The sequence below is a fragment of the Patagioenas fasciata genome, chromosome 11 (assembly GCF_037038585.1).
Source record: "Patagioenas fasciata isolate bPatFas1 chromosome 11, bPatFas1.hap1, whole genome shotgun sequence".
NCBI lineage: Eukaryota > Metazoa > Chordata > Aves > Columbiformes > Columbidae > Patagioenas > Patagioenas fasciata.
This window is the reverse complement of record NC_092530.1, coordinates 8455562-8478623: the sequence shown is the minus strand read 5'-3', so window position 1 is coordinate 8478623 and position 23062 is coordinate 8455562. Positions and strand designations below refer to the sequence as shown.

The 23062-nt window shown below is 44.7% G+C and overlaps 1 protein-coding gene across 4 annotated transcripts in view; it reads left to right on the top strand.

Moving 5' to 3' along the window:
- Nucleotides 1-5627: 5627 nt before the first annotated feature.
- The window catches only part of LOC139828832 (uncharacterized), a 30367-nt gene continuing 12932 nt past the window's right edge, over nucleotides 5628-23062 (top strand). For 2 of the 4 annotated variants that reach the window (XM_071813395.1, XM_071813396.1), the window contains exons 1-6: nucleotides 5628-5719; nucleotides 10549-10677; nucleotides 13372-13456; nucleotides 13842-13996; nucleotides 14973-15046; nucleotides 16654-16825. In XM_071813395.1, the coding sequence (XP_071669496.1) occupies nucleotides 10603-10677; nucleotides 13372-13456; nucleotides 13842-13996; nucleotides 14973-15046; nucleotides 16654-16825 (561 nt within the window). In that variant the 5' untranslated portion in view covers nucleotides 5628-5719; nucleotides 10549-10602. Of the gene's footprint in view, nucleotides 5720-10431; nucleotides 10678-13371; nucleotides 13457-13841; nucleotides 13997-14972; nucleotides 15047-16653; nucleotides 16826-17636; nucleotides 17861-23062 lie in introns of those variants that run through there. The other 2 variants (XM_071813393.1, XM_071813394.1) reach the window with 2 other exon arrangements.

The following is a 23062-nucleotide window of genomic DNA, read 5'->3' as shown; positions in this document are numbered from 1 at the left end:
CGAGGACCCCTCTCCCCTCTTCTTCTCACATTTAAGAATTTTGTTTCAAAGCCCAGCAGCTCAGAGAGCAGCCCCAGTCCTGACAAAATCATTTCAAGATCTAAGGTGTGTATTAATAAGGGACAGTAATCTCAAATCTTCTTTAGCTGCCATGGAGTCTTTGTATTTACTGAACTTAAACGCTTTATTACCTAAAATGACACAAAATACCAAGAGTATAAGAATCACCGTGTCTAAGGCTACGTAATTCTCCCTGTCTTCCCTAGAACTCCCCAGGACCTGAACACATTGAGCATCTTGCAGAGGGATGACTGGATCTGGCAGATCATCTGTGCTTGTACAGCCTGGTTTCCAGTTACAAGTCCTGCAGAGAGCTCCTGCGAAACGAGGCTTCTCAACTTTCTTCCCTGAACAAATTATTGATCATTAAAAGCAAACAGGCCTATAGCACTCAGGAGACATGGGGCCTCTCATAACCAGACGTGTCGTTATAAATTTGCCTGCGGGACTGTCTCTGGAGCTGGGTGTCCTGCAGCACTGACCCCTCCTCAGCAATCAGCCCTATCGTAATGCTGTTACTGCTTCGTAATCTACACTGGAGGATGGGAAAACGTTTATTCGTGCCTCTATGCAGAAGCAAAGGAGATGAACACCAAGATTCTGTGTCTGAAGGAGCTGGCAAAGCCTTAAGTGTCTGTGCGAAATGCTGACTTGTGTTTGCAGAGGTCCCCAGTGCTATTCCCTGCTCCTGCTTCCCAGTTGCTGGGCCAGCAGCAATGGGCGCTCCCGTCTCGGCTGTCGCGCCTGCTCTGTTTGCAGCAGCGTCCGGGATGGTCTGTGCCTGTTGTGTCACTCAATATGCATCATGCAGGCTCAGCAGTTGAGATTTAAATTGCTTCGTGTCACTGTTTGCTTAAACCTAAATGCAGATGTTGCTGTTCACCGTAGTGAGGTTTGCCTTTGGTTACCTTTTTCCCTGCTCGCTTCTGTCTTTGCAAAGAGAACACACTTTTTCACAGTGAAATGGCAGTTCTTAGAAGAAAAGACTGAATGATCCCAAATGAAGTGAGAATCCACCAGCAATAAAAGCCTCCTACGATATCAGAATTTACGCATTGTGTGAGCACGGGTGTGGGAGCATAAGAAAGGAAAAATCTGCAGTTTTGAGGCCTCAGATCCTTTGCAACAAGATAATGATTTCAGGCTGAAAGCAGAATTTGACTGATGTTTTAATAGAATTCTTGATCAGAAAAGATCTATTCAGGGATCAGAGACAACCAATAGCAGCACTGACCCTGTGTTACATTAGACCTAAGGTAAGTCTTCATGAACACAGTTCTTTTTCAGATAACAGAATGTTGTTTTCTGGTTTACAAATCCAAACATAGTTGCTCCAAATTTGCTTCATCAAAAAGGAGAAAGCTTTATTGGCTTTTTCAAGTCTTTCTGAAGTCTGCTTTGCATGAATTTGCCTTTCTTCATCTGTCAGGAGTCTTTCTTGAAATGAAATGGTTTATTCTTCCCTCCACAGTAAGGATTTGGGAATAAGTAGTTTTTCTTTAAGATCTTTTGGGTTTTGGTAATTTTGTATTAATATCACTGTGTTACAAACTAAATTATACCTGTACATGCTGAAGGAACTTCAAACAGATAGTGATTCCCTTTGTGTCATCACAAATAGTTCTGTGGATATTTCCAGACCTGTGAAATTTGACCCTCCAGCTCAGAGTGATTCAGGATAGTGACATTAGGGATATCAAAGTAAGAAAAAATTCCCTATGGAAATCAATTTTATCGCTTGCCTTTATAAAAATAATTTATTAGTTCCATGATGTATTACCAATGAGTCCTTACCTCACTGTCAGGCTACATAGCTATTAGCTACCCATAAATCCAGCCTGTTAATGATTTTTGCTGCTGATCTGCAGTCACAGAATCCCAGAATGTCAGGGGTTGGAAGGGACCTGGAAAGCTCATCCAGTGCAATCCCCCCATTGAGCAGGAACACCCAGCTGAGGTTCCACAGGAAGGTGTCCAGGCGGGTTTGAATGTCTGCACAGAAGGAGACTCCACAACCTCCCTGGGCAGCCTGGGCCAGACTCTGCCACGCTCACCATGAAGAAGTTTCTTCTCATATTTATGTGGAACCTCCTGTGTTCCAGTTTGCACCCATTGCTCCTTGTCCTGTCACTGGTTGTCACCGAGAAGAGCCTGGCTCCATCCTCCTGACAATCACCCTTTTATATATCTGTAAACATGAATGAGGTCACCCCTCAGTCTCCTCTTCTCCAGCTCCAGAGCCCCAGCTCCCTCAGCCTTTCCTCACACGGGAGATGCTCCACTCCCTTCAGCATCTTGGTGGCTGCGCTGGACTCTCTCCAGCAGTTCCCTGTCCTTCTGGAACTGAGGGGCCACAACTGGACACAATATTCCAGGTGTGGTCTCCCCAGGGCAGAGTAGAGGGGCAGGAGAACCTCTCTGACCTACTGACCACCCCCCTTCTAATCCACCCCAGGTACCATTGGCCTTCCTGGCCACAAGGGCCCAGTGCTGGCTCATGGTCACCCTGCTGTCCCCAGGACCCCCAGGTCCCTTTCCCCTACACTGCTCTCCAACAGGTCATTCCCCAACTTACACGGGAACCTGGGGTTGTTCCTGCCCAGATTCAAGACTCTACACTTGCCCTTGTTATATTTCATTAAATTTTTCCCTGCCCAGCTCTCCATCCTGTCCAGGTCTCTGGATGGCAGCACAGCTTCCAGTGTCAGCCACTCCTCCCAGCTCCATGTCATCAGCAAACCTGCTGATAGTGCACTCTATTTCCTCATCCAAATAATTGATGGATGTATTGAATAGTACTGGTCCCACTATCGACCCTTGAGGCACTGCACTAGGTACAGGCCTCCAACTGGACTCTGCCCCATTGACCACGACTCTCTGGCTTCTTCCCTTCAGCCAGTTCCCAGTCCACCTCATTACCCGCTCATCCAGACCGCACTCCCTCAGTTGAGCTGTAAGGATGCTGTGGGAGACTGTGTCAAATGCCTTACTCAAGTCCATGGTATAACCCTCAATATCTGAAGAGGTTGGTCTGAATTCAGGTACATGTAATGATCATTTTGTTCCTCTGTGACACACAGTTATTCGTAAGGCAAAAAAAAAAAATCAAGCACCTGGGCATTATTGCATGGAGAGGTAGAGAGACATAACTGTTAAATCAGGCAGCAGAATCAGAAGATGTGGTGAAGGACGAGGATGATCACAGAAGGAGACATCCAGCATCCCAGCAGAACAGCCTCCTCCTGAGGCAATCACAGGCTGATTATTGCTGGTTATTTGTCTTAATAAGCAGATTATGAATTTTTTTTGGACTTCTGAAGCATTTGTCAGTGCTCCATTGCTGGAGACAGGATGCTTGAGGCAAGCATCTGAGTGAGATGAGCTGTGAGCTCATCTCGTGAATCATGTCCCTGTAACTCATACTTCTGTTAGATACTCATGTTCCCCAAGATGAAGATGATGTTTTCTAGGTTACCTTTCATGAGCAAAGGGGTTTTACCTATGAGATCCAAGTTTATGAAAGATTTTTGTCATGGCATGAGCTCCTCAAAGTGACCAAAGGAGGGAGAAGAGAGTTGGACAAAGCATCTCTAAAGGTCTCCCTGAAAAATGTAGGTTGTGCTGGGCTACAGCATTGGCAAAATTGTGATATGAGATGAGTGGAATTGTTGAATAATGTTATCAGAATTGTGCTTTTTATGATTTCTGTCATGACAGTCCTCAAAATGTTGTGGTCTGCCAGAAGAAACCCGCTGATGGGAAGAGTGCCGCTGGATAGTGAGATTAAGAATATAAGCAGGTGGTAATGCTGTTTTGAACAAGAGAGCAGAAATGGAGCAGGTTGCTACTCTGTGTAGGTGTGGTGGACGGAGGTATCCAAATGCACCAGCTTTAAGGTCTTGCCTTAAGAGATAGTGCTCAAGGTGTGTTTTCAGTTTGTAAGCTGTGCCTTGAGTTTGTATGGCTAGTGCATACCTCAAGGATTTGAGATGACAGCTGGGGAAGAAATTTGGCGCTAAAATTACATTTTGGTTTATTTTCTTCTTTTTGTAATCTTCTTTCTCACTTAATTATTAAGAGCCAGCCTAACCTTTTTCTGTGCTAGAGTTGAATTACAGGCTTTCACCTTTAATCTGTTTGACACTGAGTGAATTCAACCGAAGCTAGCAAAGATAAACCAGATTACTTCTCCAGAGGAAACATATCCATTTAGAACAGTGAATGGTGGAAACCTTTCGATGTGTATGTGCCATTTGAGGTGAACCTTTCAATGGAATGTGTCTTCTGCTCTTCAAGAATGAGCTTGATGCACCTGTGGGGTGCTAGAAACAAGTCTCTCTATCAGTAGAGATCAACAAATTATATCAGACTATGAGATTGATTGAAATCAGTCTTGCATTTCAACAAAATATGCGGTCTCTATATATATTTAGAATATTATAGAGTTTAGAATATTATAGAGTATAGAATACTATAGAATATATAAGTGGAGCAACAGGGTCTTGATTTCTCACATGTGGTTTCCATACCTTATACAACATCTCAACATTGTGTTTTTTTCATTAAAAGCTTAATAATTAGATCCCACCTCACTGGGATTATATGCTCTGCTTGTCCTCAAACAAGGCAGCAATAAACAAGACCTTCCTGCTGATCACAGCATGGCTCTGTGCTAATATGCTAATAAAACCATCCAGGCAGAATAAAGGCCAGTAAAAGGATTTGACGGGGTCGTAGGATCTGTGTGGGGTTGGTCTGCAGGCTTATTCCAGTACTGGGGAGAGAAATTCTCCCCCTTCTTATGCCACATCGGCCAAACCTTGAAAAATCCTCAAGCAAAGGTGTGTCCCCAAGAAATAAATTATTATTGTCATTCCAGTGGGATAAAAAATTAACTCAGTGCATATGTGTGTGTGTGTGTGTTAGGAAAGAAGAAGAAATGTTCACTGTTGAATGTAATGCAGTTTCAAAAGCAGTTGAAGCTGGAAGATGCAAGATAAGACCCTGAGCTACAAAAATAGTTGTAGAAGCAAATGCGTAATGTGACATTACACAAAAGGATCAGTGGGAGTGAGAGTAGCGTTAAACTTTGCTCTTTAACAGGCAGTGTGGGACACAGTCACGCTCAAAAGAACCAGACTCAAATATAATTACTGCATCTTCATCTAAACGATGGACCCCACGCTTGTAGTTGAACAGAATAGCTCACCTTGGCGTAGAGGAAAATTATACTCATCAGGCTGGAAGTCAGAGCACCAAATAGGGGCAGGGAGCTTTAAAAAATGTCCTTGAAGCTTGAGGACACCCAAAAAAGCTGCTGTGACCTCCTGATAATACTAGCCTAGGGTGGCTGCCAGCAGTTTCCTTCCTTGTGTAGACAGGAAGATGTAGGTATGAGAACAATGATCTCCAGAAGTGAGAGAGGATGAACTGCAGAGACAAGGCAAGCAAGACATGGGCTGTGAGCCCCAACGGACGTGGTGCTGTGATACCCAACGGGCTGGCAGACACAAGTGTTTCTCATCACCTATTTGCAATTTTTTCCCTCAGCTGCAGAGCTCCGGGCTGCCTTTGGTGAAATAAGGATTGCCCTATAGACAGAGCAGCACCCTCCTGGTGACAGTTGCAGGGAAATGACACTCGGCAGATCCATGGACAGGTGAGATTTCGTGATGCAGATGCATGGCAGTGATCGGTCTTTCTTGTCTGAGCTGATGAATGACCTGTATTAAAGACCCAGCGTAGAAGCTGTGGCTCTGTAGGTACATTCATACGCCATCCAGAAGGGTCAGGGTAACTCAGACACACTGGCTGTTGTATTGCCACAGTTTACAAAGGATAGGGAAGCAAAAACTTAATCATATTCCTCCTAACCTCTTTGCTGTCTTTGTGACCAGTAAGTAGGGACTTGCCCCCTCTGCATAATCCCTCTTCCTCCTTTCTTGTCCAGTAAGAATCTCCAGTTGTGGCTTTTTTGGGGAGCAGAAGCTACAGACAAGAGGTTCAGACTGTGTCCCCCAAAGCAGCTATATCTGTATGAACACAGTAGGTTTCAGCAAGTTAAATCTGTTTCTAATTCTGTATTTGAAAATGAGCTTAAATGCCAGTGGTGATGTAATGTTCATTTACATTTAGATTCTGTTTCTATTTATTTTTACTCCTATTAGTTGAATCTCAATTCTAACTGCTTGATTTTTTTATCCATCCAGGCTCTTTTTGATATGAACAGCTCATTTTTTACTTAAAGCCTGCCAAATTTCATGCCTTATTGATTCAATAAACGAAGAAGAATGACAGGTAGAAGGGGAAATGGATGTTTCCTCCCCAAGGGTAGGCTTATAAATTTGATATGAACTGATTCTCTAGGAAATGTTTCCCCCGATTGCCACTAAAATGGCTCTGGAAGAAAGTTAGAGGGTATCATTCACCTCAGGTTTGCCCTGGATATGCATAGCTGGAGAGAGGCTTTGGTTTTAAGATATCTCCTGCGCCGTATTCCATAAACATGAACTGCCTGGATGTGAGAGAGGGCTTAAAAATAACTCCATGTCTCTGCAGCCTGTCTCTGCGGTGCTTTGCTCTCGGCGCTGCTGCGTTCCCTGCCGCTCCCAAGGACTATCCTGGAGGTAGGAGCTACCAAAACACACCGCAGTTAGTTGTGTCCTCGTTTGCAAATAGGCGCAGTTCACACGCAGGTGTTCCAAGTAGTTTCTCAACCGCTTTGTACCCCCAGAGCATGAAGCAAAGACAAAAGAGCCCCGGGGAACAGATCAGGAGGTGGCAGCTGGAAATCAGAGGAGCAGCCCAGGGAATTAAGGCAGAGACCCAAGTGCTTCTGTGTCTTGGGTTCATTTGTTCTCCCAGAAAGATCAAGGGGATTTATCATTAGAAGAAACAGAAGTAATAACAGCTAGGGCCATCAACAAGATTTCTCCAAGTATTTCCCCCCCAAAATACTCTCTGGGCTGACAGGGTTCCCTAATGGGATGGTGTTAAAACAGTTGCCAGAATAATTAGTTTTCTATTAGGATACACATGACATTTGATATCTCTCAAAACCATTGTTTCAGGCTCTCCACAGACACAAACATGCTGGTTACACCGGCTTCGCCTACTCACCCTTTTCATCACAACAAAGAGGTTTACAAGAGTCCTATTTTTTAATTTAAGATACTGAGATAATTACATGACTTCAGGAGGCAAGAGACTCATTGTGCTGTGACTCAATCCAGGCAGGCATGCAAGTGAGAGAATAGACAAACCACAGCTAATAAGAAAGCTCTTTATTGTACACAAAAAGTTACATTAAACTAGTATTAAAAAGGCTGCAAATTGAAGAACTCTGCGATCAGAAAATAGCAGAATGGAGGTTGATTTTATGAATTTAATTAGCCCCTTTGCCCATTTACATTATGATATACTCCTTAATTACATGATCACATCTTTTTCCAGAGGACTGCTGTCTTGAGGTTGGATACTGTTGCCAGCTTTATGTATCATTAATTTACTGTTTTAGTGGAGCAGACAAACTGAATGTGGCAATTGCTTTCTACTCATTTTTTCTGTTATGGTGAACTGTTCTTACAGAAGAAGGTTGCAGGGAATATCAGAGTGTGGAACAAATAAGATGCAACCTATCCTACAGATTTCCACAGGCCTTGCAGAAGAGGTTTGACTTTCTTTTATTTACTAGCAAGGTTGCATCGTGTTGATGAGCTCAGAGATACTGGTCTCCTCAGTTAACCAGCTTTGCTCATAATGAGGAGATGTGTAGTGCCATTATTTCTGTGCTGGGCATTTCCAATGTTTCAGACACAATGAGCCATATTTACAAATGATGTAAGCTGAAGTAGTTCCAACAAAATCTGGAAATCCATATACCGGGATGAAATTTGATCCTTAAAATAGATTCAGTCAGATTCACAGGTAGGAATTCATCAAACCTCAAAAGATACTTTTTGTTTTGTTTTGTTATAGTTGTGGTTTGTTTTTTGTTGTTTTCTGTGTTTGTTTGTTTTCCGTTTTTTAAACTTGATAGAATCATAGAACCATTTTGGTTGGAAGAGACCCTTAAGCTCATCAAGTCCAACCATAACCCACCCCTGGCACTGCCCCATGTCCTCAGAACCTCATCTCTGTCTGTTCAGCCCCTCCAGGGATGGTGACTCCAGCACTGCCCTGGGCAGCCTGTTCCAATGCCCCACAGCCCTTTGGGGAAGAAACTGTTCCCCAGATCCAACCTCAACCTCCCCTGGCGCAACTTGAGGCCATTTCCTCTGCTCCTGGCGCTTGTTCCTGGGGAGCGGAGCCCGACCCCCCCTGGCTCCAAGCTCCTTTCAGGCAGTTCAGAGATCAGAAGGTCTCCCCTCAGCTCCTGTTCTCCAGCTGAACCCCCCAGGTCCCTCAGCCGCTCCCATCACACTTGTGCTCCAAACCCTCACCGGCTTTTCTTTCCTCATGGTTGCTTGCAATCTGAGTATTTCTCAAGTTAACTGCCTCTTCATTTTCCACTTTCCTCTCTTGCTTTGCTCCTCATCAGGACTAACAAGAACAACAGGCTTTTAGAAATACCCTCTGTAAAACCTTCCTCGTCAGAAGTTGCTCCGTATCCCCTGTCCGTGCTGCTCTGATGAGGATGTGAACAGGACAGCCCTGCACATTGGCCCACACAGCGTGTGACTGGGAACACGGCTCACTGTGCGCTGGTCTGAGATGGTCATGTTCTTCCTTTGCCACTGAGTGGGGATCCTTCAAAATAGTTGCAATTCTGTTCTTCTTCTTGTGTTGTATAGTTCTAAGTCAGAATGGAAAACAGCCCCTGTCTGACAGTGTCCCTTGTGGCAGTGGAAGCATTTTTACCTTCCTGAGCTGAACCTCTTTGCAGTTGTCGGCCAGCACAGCTCCCAGCTGAAAGGCAGGAGTAGAAGTAAAATCAACTCTGCTTCTGAGGATTGTCTTCTTTTTCTCTACTTCCACACCAGCTTGAGAAAACCAACCATCCCCGTTTGATCTTTGTGGATGCTCAGTCAGAAGCAACTTTGCCTTTCATTTGAGGATCGTCTCTGCAGACAAAGAGAGCGATGGACTGTGCATGTCCTCACTGTGCCAAGAGCCAAACGCAAACAGAGCAACACGTACGTGCAAGGAAGCGCCACACGTTTGGAGTAACAAAGCAAGCGGCAAGCAAGGACATCAGATTTATGGAAGAGACATTGAGACTGATTCTCTACCCAGTTCTGCACTTTATAGAAATGGACCCTTTCTTTTTAGCCTAATAATGACTCCAGAATGTGGTCTAATGAGTGCTACCCCTGTCAGACAACAGACCTTTGAGTTTTCTCAGCCTTTTAACAGACACAGACAGACTTCCAGCCTCTTTGTCTGAAGCTTTGATTAAACTCTTGCTGAAGTTTCCCTTTGTTGATGCGTTTCTTTTCAGGCAAAGGTGAAGCGTAGGAGAAAAAAACAGCCGATGTCTGAGAGCGTGTCGGCTCCCGTCCCCGTCCCCAGCACCACCATCCAGATCTAAGCCACTTGTTGCCTTTCCCTGCTCAGTGTCTTGACTGGTTGGGTCATGTTCCTTATGAAATGTCCCACTTAGTGAGGGCACTGGCTGAGGTGATTTATAGCGTTTCTATGTCAGAAGACCAAACTGTCTCGATCCATGGAACAGAGCTTCAAAGCCTTAAAAAGAGCAGAATCTCCAGTGGCCACAGGAGCCCATTAGTGATTTTCTGCGTTTGAATCTCAGCTCAGGATGTACCATTAGGATCCCAGACAACCTCATCAGAGATGTCCAAAGGAGTTAGCAAGAAACTTGCGCTGTTTGATTCCTGTCTGACCACAGAAGCAAAAGAAAAATAAGAAGATGCAGACAGAGGAGGAAATACTCCCATGGGGAGGGTTGTCCTTGCCTCTGAGGGAGTGTTAACGAGCATTAATAGATACTAGATGACAACATGTTAATAACAAAATATCAGTGTTTATCAGGTATTACATGATAGGTGAAACTCCTCATCCCAGTGTTGATAACAAGTCCATCCAAGAGAAGTGTTTCAAATTGGCTGCAGATTGTAATTAGCTTTTCCCTCTGCCTTTTTTTTCCCCCTCTTTCCTCCTCCCATTCTGGTCTGTCACTCTCATTACTCACACAATTTTTCCTGTCAGGATTCAAGAGTAAAACGAAGCCATTTCTGATCTTTCACCATGAGTGGTTCCTGAATCTTGTTAATATTGTCAGATCTTATCAGAAAAGTGACGCAGACGTCTGCATCAGCCCTCTGCCTGACCGCGTCTGCCACCAAGCCTGGCAGCAGAGGGATGTGGCACCTCTGCCTATTATCTTTAGCTAGCATAAGTCATGACACAAAAGTTGTGTTAAACTTTTCCCATACCTACTTCTTGCAGAACTTATATGGTGCTCTAAAATAACAGAAAGAGAAAAGGCAACTTTTGGTTTTCTTTGCAATTAAAGGTTTCTTCTTTCAGGCAGCTGTCAATGTGAAACACAGCTGCTGCTCCGTTGCCAGCTGCCGTAGCCTGATGTGGAGCCAGCACAGCTCGGCTGCAGTCACAATACACTTGAGAATGCCATTAGCGTTTGACCTTAATTACAGGGTAAGTGTTAACTACTTTATCTGATCTTCATTTCACCATATAGCCATACCTGTAACCCAGGTGTCAACCTAACTAGGATCTGATAATTCTCTTCTTGCTACACATTAAGCTCAGCAGAAGGATTAGGATGTCTAGTTGAGGCAAGTAATGGCCTTTCAACCTAAGCCTCTGCTTGGTTGCTTTTTTTTTTTTTTTAATTTCCTCTTCAAACTAATCCAAGACCACTGGTCTTAATTTTAAATGTATAAGAGCTTTCAAGCTTTCAGCATTAAGATCTGGGCTTAGGAGTCTGGTTACCCATCGCTTTGCCTACAAGATGAGATGTCCCTTGCTTCTTACCTCCCCTTCGTGTGTCCGGAAGTTTTCGTGATCCAGTGGAGATCTGAGAATGTAGCAGGATGATGGAAGGACAATAAAGATCTAAGAAAAAAGGTTGGGAATCTGTGGGCAAGGGCTTCTTAGGTTGCTTATTCCTGTGCCTGCTGAGTGGAACATCATGGGACACTTCCACACTGCCTCAGGCTCCTCTTCAAAAATCCTGAGAGTATGTTTTCCTCTGACCTTGTTAGGGCAATCTCCCAGACCTGAGATACATTCCCAGGTATTTGTGGGGGAACCTGGTAGTTAGTGATAGTCATGAATACCTTAAAAGTTTAATCAGAAGGCAGAGGAAAAAGAGTAAAACCAGAATTCATGCACATTGGAGCTTCATGAGCATGTAATGATTGCTGGTACTTTCTCAGGAAGCAAGCAGACTGGTTCATACTGTCCTTGCTATAGTCCACAGAAAAACCCACCGATTTTCATGCAATTCCCAGTTCTGACTATGGATATTTGTGGCAGGAGGGGGGAAACAGAGAAAATCAGTGTTTTTTCACTCTGCGCTGCAATGCATGATGAAAGCATTTGAAGATGAACAATCAGAGGTTCTGAAAAACCCTGATTCTTCTACCTCTGAGAACAGAAATAACATAACTGTACCTCGACACGTTATCATGATGTACGGCAGCAGACACGGCTGTTGAAATGTCTGCACACACTGCAAGTGTCTTTCCACTGTCATCCTGCCTGAGCTACCGCTGAGACCTCAGGAGAGAAATCAGTTCAATGCCTCCTGTTTGTGTCCTTCTCCTTGACGAGGATCACGACTGAAGCCTTTCAGCCCCTGGAGATATTTGTTTCCCAGTGGCCAACAAACCCTGGCAGAGCATTGGGACAGGTCCTTACAACGAGGCACTTGATCCTCAAACAGTCATAGGGCTGGCCTTCACGCCTCTGCCCAACCAAGACTGTCCGGTGACATGATATAGTAAAGTCCTTTGAGTTCATGAGAGAAGATTGTGGCAGGATTAGCAGAACGCTTGCATCTTGATACAGAAAGGATAACATTACACAAAGCTGGGACAGATCTAAACCCAGCCTGTTAGGTGACTCAATTCTAGTTGTGCTCCATGGAAGGCTCCTTGGCAAACCCCGCTCTTCAGGATTTTGGCTCCTCTCCATCAAAAGCCAAACCCATGCCCAGGTATTGTTATTTCTCAAGATGACAGAGTCTGGAACAACCGTGAGGAGCGAAGCCAGCCTGAGAGATTCAACAGGTCTGAGGAACCTGAGTGTATATTGATGCCCTGGGCGAGCAGCCTTGGGATGGTGTTCTTGACAAAGGGCAGGTACCGGTTTTAGCTGTGAAGTGTTTGATAAGGGACAGGGTAACTCGGGAATGAAGGATGTGAAACGGTAGGGATGCCATCTCTGAACAAAGCATATGAAACAACTGATTTCCACTTAAACAAGACCCTGCGCAGGGATTGTCTTCCTCCGTTTTCCCCTTGATGTCTCTCTTCTCGTTACTGTGTCACTTCATCACTGGGAGGAACGTGCTGAGGTGCAAGAACATGCTCTGTCTGCTCACAGTGCAAGCAGCTGGTAGCTGAGAAATGAGCTGCTCAGAGAGGTGTTTTAAAATACGGCGTGGTTTTGATGAACATTAGATTTCTGTTAGAGGACAACACGTTTCCATACAGAGACACCAGATCTCTTCCCTGTGAGTAGACAGCAAAGTATCAAGCCTTCCTTTTTGTTTTTATAGAAAGGTTTTAATTGTGAGACAAATGGATGTGAATGCCTCCCCCCCTTTCATTTTACAGAAAAAGAGTGACTAGGAAACTTATTAAGTGGTTGGTTAACTTTATGCATATAAGTAGCTTCATTTAAATTTAAGCTACTGCAGCTTCCTATTGAAAGGATCAGCAGAAGGGCGGGCAACGAAATCTCCATAAAAATGCTGTTAATCTTGAGAAGACCTTGAATGGCTCCTGCGTTCCCTAATGGAGCCTTTCATGCTCTTTTCACAGTCTCATTCCTATGAGGTGCATTTTTGCTTATGTGCCAGTAAAAATACAATAATTCAGGGAGAACCATGAACTGTCCTTGAAATAATAATAATCTGTAACTCCTGTTGAATAGGAATTGAAGTAGGATGCATATTATGAACCTGATGTTGGCTCAGTGGTGCAGCAGGCACACAGGACAGTGGCAGCTGGTACCTCAAATGAGACACCTGCCGGGTTTCTTCAATGCAGGCTACTTAAATTGTAGAAGAATTGATTCATCATGCGAGATTTTTGTAGGCCTACAGTGAAGTTTTATGGTGTTTCTCATTATTACATGTCCACGATGTGACTTTTTGCACAGGAAGATGCCAATTTATGCATATTCATCCTGAAGGAAAAGGAAGATTTTAATGTATTTAGGCTTGCGCTCACATCAGAGACGGCAGGTAAGTCTATATCATATTTTGGGTGTGAGGTTGCGTCAGTGCTTGAGTCCAAAGGCCACTTATTTGCCCTCGAAGCGATGCTGAAGCACAGCTTTTGGTGAACTCTGGGAGATAGGGAGGGAGAGCCTTTGGGTGCACACTGTAGATTGACATATGTAAAGCATTTTGACATATTCCAGGCTGGGCCTGAGGCTTTGGGTCTTTCAGGAAGGACAAAGGGCAAACGAGGTCTTAGGCTCAGCCTGCTTGTGACTGCGCAGGCAGCCCGGGTCTGCTGGACTCGGGGGCGAGCAAGCGTGGGGCCCATGACAGGTTTTAGCACTTTCAAACAAAATGCAAAACGCTTCTGATTTTTCCATGCTCTTTTTCATGTTCTCTCTTGCAGAAATCATGCTCCCCTGGGAGAGATCCCCTGAAAGTTTTGCCTCCCTCTTGCACTTTGCCCATCTTGTAGGACTCAGCACACCGAGACACACATTTCTCACTTTGAGCGGCGTGGGCGGCTGCCACGGGGCAGGTGGAGAGAGCGCGGAGCCCCAGGTGCAGACAGGAAGGCTATGTAATCACCCAAGTAGAAACGTTAGCAGAAGGCAGACGCTGAGCCAGAAGCAGCCAACAATGCAGAAATATCTTCAGAAAGAGCAAAAGCAAAGGGTAGGGCAGGAAGAAGACGGAGCAGCAGCTGAAACAGGGACGGCAGCATCTCTCTTCCTCACATGCTCTGTCACACAAGCCACGGGACACTTTTACCCACCTGTACCCGTCACCGTGAATGGGTGACACCTTGTTGCTGCCGCAGATAACTTGACTAATTCGTTGAGCTTTCAGGGGTATTTAGAATGGAAAAGAGCCCTCATCTGTCATTCCCACGTGCCCTCTCCCATGTTGGCTGTTGCTGGCAATATTGCTGTTTGTCATTGCGTGGTTCAGCTGGTTTGCCTGCTGCTTGGGTTTCATAGAGGCTTTCTGGCTTTAAAAAAGAGTCCAGTTTTAATGCCAGTGCAGAGGTGGGGTTCCAGTGCAGCGTGTGAAATGCCATCTACCCATTTTATTTTAATCCTGTGGGGCACCATGATGTGGGGTGGCTAAGGTTGGAGAAGCAGGCCATCCATTAGCTTGATGTATGGCTATATCGTTACCTGCATACCCCTCACTGTTCCTGAACACTGGATATATGTGTGTTTTTAATTTCTCCTATTCCTTTGAGTATACCCTCTGTTTTTGGTGTGCATCTGTATCTCTTTAGGGACTGGACTGAAGAAATCAGTCAGCCTTCGCCCTATTCCATCTTTGTTGTGGTTTTGTTACAATCAGCTGACGTGAACTGGAGAGTTGTTTATCCCCTGAGAAAGCCCTTTACTGTCAGGCTCAGTTTTTGTTCTAGCAGTTTGTTCCACTCACGTACTTTACCCTAGAAACTGCAAGATCCAAGGCTATCAAGTGCAACACAGCATTTTATCCAGGAGCCAAATCTAAGATACAAAAGTTCAGCCATGAATTTCCCTGGGTTTTTCAGATAATCCAAGAGGCAAGAACAGAACTTTGGAGGATGATGGCCAGAGGAAGAGGATCACTGCCACCCTATTACAGGTAGGATAATATTTATGACAAGTTTAGAAAAACAGACTGGGTTGCACTGGTTCCTACCAGACATTGAGTGTGGACTTTGAGGAGCAGCGTTAGTGACCAACTTGGTAGAAGCTTTATTCCATGCAGCAGCTGCCTGCACTGGGAGGAGCTGGGGTTGCGCAGATAACGCTGGCAATCGAGGTCACTTGCACTTTTTAAAAGATGAGGTGGCACATTTTCTGATGATATTTGAAGTCTGGGGCCTTGGCCGTATTCCAGGGTGAGTTACTACATTGCACTGTTGTAAGACTCATTTGGGGTCTATGATTTTCCTTTTGTTTCCTCTTTCAAGCCATTATTTGCACTGTTAAACCTTTGTAACTTCATTCCTGGGGCAGCAGCAAGACAGGGGAGGTGAAATTGCCATTCCGTGGCCGATCCCGTGGCTGTGGGTGGTGCAGAGGGAGTTGAGTGGACAGGGGTGTCAGCCCCAGCTTTACTTTACAGGATGGAAGAATGTGTGAGCTGAGCCCCTCATTAGTCTCTAGATTAATTTCTGCCTCTTCCAAAGCTGTGGAAAGACATAGCAGATTGGGACCTAGTATCTTAGGTACAGTTTTGATATTTAAGATCCCTTTTAAGACCTCAACATGAGGTGTTTTATGGGGTAGATATGCCAATGAATGAAACCCGTGAAGACACGATGCCTTGCAGCTGTATTACTGCCTTTACATTATATTCATATCAGCGTGTACGTGTGTGGTAGGAAGAAAAAGGGGAGATGCTGAACTTTAAGGAAATAATAATGGAATTGTAATTTCCTGTTATTTTAAGCATGCTTTATCGCCAGTATTTGCTAGCACAGAAATCTCGGTAAGTGGAACTGCTCGTTCAGCATATGCTAATTGTTTTCAGGATAGGTGGCATTATGGCACTGATATTAATCGCATGTCATTGTTCCTGAATTAAAATGTTCCTGTTTACCAAGCCCTTTTCTCATTATAGTCCTGAACCACTGGAGAGTTTGGAGCTCAGCTATTTGTCAAGTATGTTTTTTGAGTTAATTCTTCTGAGACTGTTGTCAGGTCTTTGTATCCACTGGTAACAGCCCAGGAATTGCCATTTTACTCAGAAACGGATCATCTAACCTGACTGTGCTCTCAAAGATTACGCAAATAAATAAACAAATAACTTGAGATATTATGTATCCGTGCTAGGAATACCAAGTCTGATGTCAGTGTTATGTTGGTAAATTAACCGGCGTTAATGATTTATAATGATTACAGATAGATGTTCATTATGAAATGTGTTGCTTTGTTTTCTTCTGTTTGTTTTTAGTTATCAGCTGCTCAAATACCAAAGAGCCTGACTGTTTTCAGGCTGACAACTACTTAGGACCCAGAACAAATCATTTTCTTAAATAAAGGCAAGCAAGAAGTTATTTTTTCTGGAAATTATGTAAATTTTTTAATGTGTCTTCCATGCTGAAGTGGAATGAAAGGTCAAAACTCATTAAAACTTTAGCAAAGCAGAAATCTGCATGATAAAATTAGTTTAGTGTTTAATTTTTATAGGCCTTGATTCATCAAAGTGCCTAAATATATGTTTAATTTTCTCTTTCATTTCAGCCGCTTACTTAGGGTTTTATTGAGTCAAAAATTGATGAGATTTCTGGGAGTCTGGTCTTGGAGTGCCTGGGGAATAAGCCTGAAGAACAGAGAAAACCAACGTGCTTTCCAAGATTGCAGTGAAGCCATGAACCTCTGCCGCTCTCTCCTCTACGCCGAGGAGTCTATGATGGTAAGAGCCCATTCTTTGCAAAGCAATGGCCTTGCGGAAATTAAATGGTGCTTTAAATGGCATGTATAACATAAAACTCGTGCCAGACTGCTTGTCTGGAGTACTTGCAGGAATAGGTGGCTGCAATATGTGGAAATGGATCCGTTGTTCAGACCAGTCTAAATCTGGTGCTTCTGGATAAAGAGAGCAATCATGCTTTTTTACTCTCGTGTTAAATGTTTTCCTTTCTGGGACCTCTGCAGTCCCTTTTCTGTAGTCTCAGGGTTCCCTTCCTCTGCCCTGCTAAATAACAGCTGCGTAGTAGAGCAACCAACTTGGCTAAAGATTTCAAATTGTCTTTATCAATGTCAACCGGGATCTTATTCCCATAATCCCATGGCTGTTCTTGGCAGTTTGTAAATCACAGATGTACGTCAGTGGGAAGGAGTGGATTCCCTCTGTCTTAATCCGCAACCTTTTATGGCTCCTTCATATCATTAGTCTTTATTTCATTTCCATCACGTGGAAAAGTGTCTTCTCCCAGCGGTTGCATCCAGATGAATGTGTTTTATTCTCAGCAAGATCCAAGGAAGGCGATTTACAAGGGTTGTGGGCACTCAGGATGCAGGAGTGCTGGTGCTTTTGAAACATGCCTTGTATATGATGGATGGGGCGTATTATCTAAATGCTAATAAATACCAGACCACAAATTGGCTCCATTTTTCTTCATTCCCCTGCTGCCTGTTGTTGTTGAATGGCGCTAAATCCAGCCTCAGACACATTACAGTACTAATTAGCTCCAGTTTCTTTCTTTGTTCATTCTCGTTGGTAGGGATACGGATGTGCTGCCTCTGGGCATGTTTATGCTACAGCCTCATGGCTTTGCCTCTACCAAGAGTGCGTTGAACAGCGTGGTGTGAGACAGCCGAGGTACAAAGCTGCTGTAAATCTCTTCTGGCACAGGACTCTCGAGCAGAATTTAAAAGGGTCGGTAGGTTTGTATTTCTTACTAAACTCTGCAGGACATTCCTGTAGGGATGATGTCCTTTGAGTGTACGTTTGATCACATATACATGATAGATAGCACTCTATCAGATGAATGCTTGCTACAGCATCTTCTGTGTAAACTGAAGAACAAATCAGCTGCTCTTTTTTAGCATTCTAGATTTTAGATTCTTAAATACAAGCTGATGGAAATTGACTTTTTCAATTTACATTTTGGGCCAAAATTTGAGAAGCAGGTGTGTGACTTCTGCTTAAACAGCTCTGCTGCTGGCAGGGGGATACCTGGACCTACAGAACCCCTTCTGTTGAGAGTTAGAGCAGTTTGCACATGGATGAGTTGGAAGTGCTGGTGGTGCTCACCAGCATGCCTACATAAAACTTGCAAATAGATCAGAGCTGCTTTTTGATAGTCTGTCCCCAGACTCTTCACGAGGTAGACCTCCTTTGCAATCCTTTGTATTCAGGACGTTCTCGGTAATAGCACCTGTTGCTTTTTGGCCAGGAAACAAATGAGCAAGCCACTTTGCACTTATGCATCCTGCAAGTCTTACATGTTATTCCAAATTAAATTAAAAAAATAAATAGAATTAATGGCTCATAGCAACCTCTAGACAGGCTCTCTGGCACCTTCTGTGAGCTTTTGGGACCAATGCTGACTTAGTAGCAGTTGAAAACTTTGAATAACTTGGCACTTCAGTACTAGGAAATAATATGTCCTTTCGTAAAGACCCAGTTATTAAAGATTCAGAGTCTTTTCAGTCTGCTGTGAGTTGAGATCACTAACAATTTTCCATCTCAGAGAACTCAGATGTTTGCTGGGTACTTGGGGAAAAATCTTTGCAATTTAGTGCAGTGGGAATGGCCCATCCGAAGCGAAGGCAAAATGAACAAATACGCATTTAAGATACCCACCACTATCATGTGTTTATCCTATGAAATACAACAGCAAATTTTTCCATCAATTGCTTTTTGGTCTCCTACCAAGACTCCAGAAACCGAACGTACTGAATTTAGCAAGCAGAGGTTATGTGTGACTTCATGACAGCCTGTGCACAGGGAACAACACTTGTTTTGCTCTTCAGCGTGGCAGACAAAGGCGTAACATAAACTGCGTTGGAGCAACACTGGGAGTGGGGTTCTCATTTTTTCATGATGCCAGTGATGAACTGCAGGAAACCCTGTCCAGGCATTGCAATCACTTCTTACAACCAGAGCTTTTGGTTGGGCTCACTTTCTGGACTCTTCTGTAGCTCAGATAAGAGGTTTGTATCAAGGATATAGTTCATGCTTTTTTAATGCTTTTTGTTATAGATCAGATGAAATTATTCAAACGATTCTTTCTGGCCGTGAAAACAGAGTTTGGGATTCTTATAAAAAGGCCACTGTGTGCCATCCTCGCTAGAGGGTTCTCCCAGGCTCGCTTAGGACGTTGGGTTATGGTCTGAGACTTACACGAGCTGCGTTATGACATTAAGTTCTGAGATGGCTGCGTTTGTGGTTACCCTGTGGTACAAGTGAGGCAAATCATGCGGTGTAAAGACAGAAGATCTATTGGGACGTTCCCTTCAGCTCCTTCTGCAGAAGAGGCTGACGGTTGTGTGCATTTATCCTGGGGAGTGGCTGATGGACCTTCTGTAAGTGAAACAGAAAATACTGGAAGTGGGACAGATCAGTGTCTCCTACCGACTCCTATGGTCCTTCTCTGAAAGATGTTTTCTAACGTAATATTTCTCTAGCTTACAAAATGGCTAAGGGAAGGCATTTCACATTCATCCCATTTTAGACATTTAAATAGCTCAGGAGAGTTTGATGGTACTGAGCAGATGATACGATCTGGCTCTGGTCCCTAGCAAAACTATCCCCTACTCCAGATGCAGGTGTGCATGGTGTGCATTTACTACCTGTACTTCTGTGTTATTACTGTCATCTGTGTTTATTTGTTTAGAGCCAAGTCTGGACTCACCTGATGTCCTTCATTTCTGTAGGATCAAGCTCAGTTCTGAGCATCTGGCTTTGGTTTTTTGGGTTTGTTTTGTTCATCTTTTCTAGAGAAGGCTGATAAAAAGCAATTCAGAGGTGCCCAGTGAGTGCAGAGGTACAATATGCCAGTGCTGTCTGTAAGCAGTGATGAGATGACCTCAGCAGTCCAGAGGTTTGATCATACTCATCCAAATACATAGACGAGACAATCTTGTTAAATAATTGAAGTGGTATTAAGTTCAGGCCTCTCACATTTAGTGCTTTTCAACTCTCCTGCCACTTATTTCACTGCTCTTTGCAGAGAAATTACACTTTTCTAGTTTCAGCATTTGTTCTGCTCTGTGCCACCGGCTCCCAGCAGCTTCTGAGACCTCCCGACCTCCCTGGTGCAACCGGTAAGATCATGACTTGTTTCCATGGAGACCAGAGTAAAGTGATAAATAAATGTGGCTGGGAATAGCAAGCTTTCACCTTCTCTAACCAGGATAAAAACAGAGGGAGAATCGTGGCCTCATTGTGTAGTTACACAAAGGGGACGCAAGAGCCCCCAGTTCCCTCTCCTCCGTGACCCCCAGAGCCACGGCCACATGGCAGCACCAGCTTTGTGCAGCCTCAGCATCACCGGGTGCAGGGATGAGCAAGCCTCAGCCAGCGGGTTGTTCTTCACCACAGCTGCCTATCGAGAAACCATCTTGAGCCCCTCAGTTCCAGAAGGACAGGGAACTGCTGGAGAGAGTACAGCGCAGCCACCAAGATGCTGAAGGGAGTGGAGCATCTCCTGTGTGAGGAAAGGCTGAGGGAGCTGGGGCTCTGGAGCTGGAGAAGAGGAGACTGAGGGGGGACTCATTCGTGGGGATCAATATGGAAAGGGGGAGTGTCAGGAGGATGGAGCCAGGCTCTTCTCAGTGACAACCAGTGACAGGACAAGGGGCAGTGGGTACAAACTGGAACACAGGAGGTTCCACCTAAATATGAGGAGAAACTTGTTCCTGATGAGGGTGGCAGAGTCTGGCCCAGGCTGCCCAGGGAGGCTGTGGAGTCTCCTTCTGTGCAGACATTCAAACCCGCCTGGACACCTTCCTGTGGAACCTCAGCTGGGTGTTCCTGCTCCATGGGGGGATTGCACTGGATGAGCTTTCCAGGTCCCTTCCAACCCCTGACATTCTGGGATTCTGTGATCTTCAGCACCCAACAGTATTTATTTCAGGGTGTGCTTACTTTCACTGACCAATGTTGAAGACCATCAGCTGGCAATGCACATTTAGGTTATGCAAGTGAAAATACCTGTGCTGCTTTCCTTTGACCTGGCTGATGGAACTGTGGCCTGAGAGCTGGACAAACTCAGGTTTGTATCCCAGCCATGTTGCTGAGTTGCTTTGTGGCCTTGAAGGATCATTTCTCATTCCTCCCATTTTACTGGTGCGGTTATAACACCTTTGGAGCAGGGAATTCCTTTCTGAGGATAGTTTATATGCTGTCTGTCCCAGGGATGACTTTGTCATGGTTAAAAGCTTCTAGGTGAATTGTAATAATAAAAAATGAAGTTCAGGAATGCTCCTCAGGGCCAGTACTATGTTTCATTCTCCCACATACGTCTGGTTACAGGTCCTGCAGGGATTAGTAGGGGCTGCTCATGAACATGGCTCTTGTGAAACTGCCCCGGCAATGAAAATAGAAATCTAGTCTCACACAACTCCAATTTGGTGCCGAGAGGGAGCTTGTTCTCAAAATACAGGACTTTTCTTATCAATCTAACCTCACCCTGCAATGAATATTTTCTCATGTGGTAGAGTAGGTGAATTTTGTCAGACTGAATGGTGTTCTTTAAAGTTGTGGTAGGTTCTTTCCAAAAATTCTAACCCCAGATCCTCCTCACTTCTGGTGAAACTAAAATCTGAACCCAGATCTGAGTGCTGAGGTGGTTTGGCTTTAAAATGAACTAAACCATGAAATTCAGAACTTAGAAATTGAGAGAGGAAATTTTAAACTGCATCAGATCTGAACTGTAGTGCGTTCATGTTTTGCTTTACTATCAGGTCCTTTCAGCCTGGTCACATTTATTAATTACCTCAAATACCACATTTGTCTGTAGGCAGGCAGGCTTTTCTGGGCCTTGTTATTACTCATTACTTGAATCACTCTCTCTTTGTCGTGTTTGATTCTGCTGGGACACCGAGGCAATTTTCCAAGGCTGTGAGCACAGGATTGTGCAGAAATCATTGCCCGGCATTGACACTTCAGCTGAAGATGCTCTCTCTTGTGATTTACCAATAAACCAGCAAGGTACTTTGCTGCTAGCAGCCTTATAGTGCTGAAAATTGTTTTTCGGGTGAGATGGTAAATGATGGTTTTTCGCTTTCTGTAGACATGGCTGTTTGATAGCTCTAGTTTTGGTATCTTATAGAGTCAAACTGAAAGTCCCTTGTGCTTTCTCTCCCTGATGTTAAAAAACATAGTTCTTTTGTGTTCTGTGTTTCGCAGAAGAGGCTGCATTTCATTAGTATTTGTATATGCAGTGTAGATGGGGAAAAAAGATTAGCATAGCAGGAAAACCCTCTTTCTTCTCTGCTTGTTCCAAAAGCAGCCAGAACATGTGTGCCATGATGTGCTGGGTATTGTGCTACACTCATGTCTAGACATCAGAATCACGGAATTGTTTAGGTCGGTAAAGACCTTTAAGATCATCAAGTCCAACCATTAACCCAATGTTACCAAGTCCACCACTAAACCGTGTCCCTGAGAACCTCATCTCTGCAGCTGTTCAGCCCCTCCAGGGATGGTGACTCCAGCACTGCCCTGGGCAGCCTGTTCCAATGCCCCACAGCCCTTTGGGGAAGAAATTGTTCCCCAGATCAGACCTCAACCTCCCCTGGTGCAACTTGAGGCCGTTTCCTCTGCTCCGGGCGCTTGTTCCTGGGGAGCAGAGCGCGACCCCCCCTGGCTCCAAGCTCCTTTCAGGCAGTTCAGAGATCAGAAGGTCTCCCCTCAGCTCCTGTTCTCCAGCTGAACCCCCCAGGTCCCTCAGCCGCTCCCATCACACTTGTGCTCCAGCCCCCTCACCAGCTCCGTTCCCTTCTCTCAACTCGCTCCAGCACCTCAAGGGCTTTCTTGTCATGAGGGGCCCAAAACTGACTCCAGGATTTGAGTTTTGGCCTCACCAGTGCCCAGTACAGGGGACGGTCACTGCCCTGCACCTGCTGGCCACACCAGTGCCAAGATGCTCTTGTCATTTTGACCACCTGGGCACACACTGGCTCATGTTCAGCCGCTGTC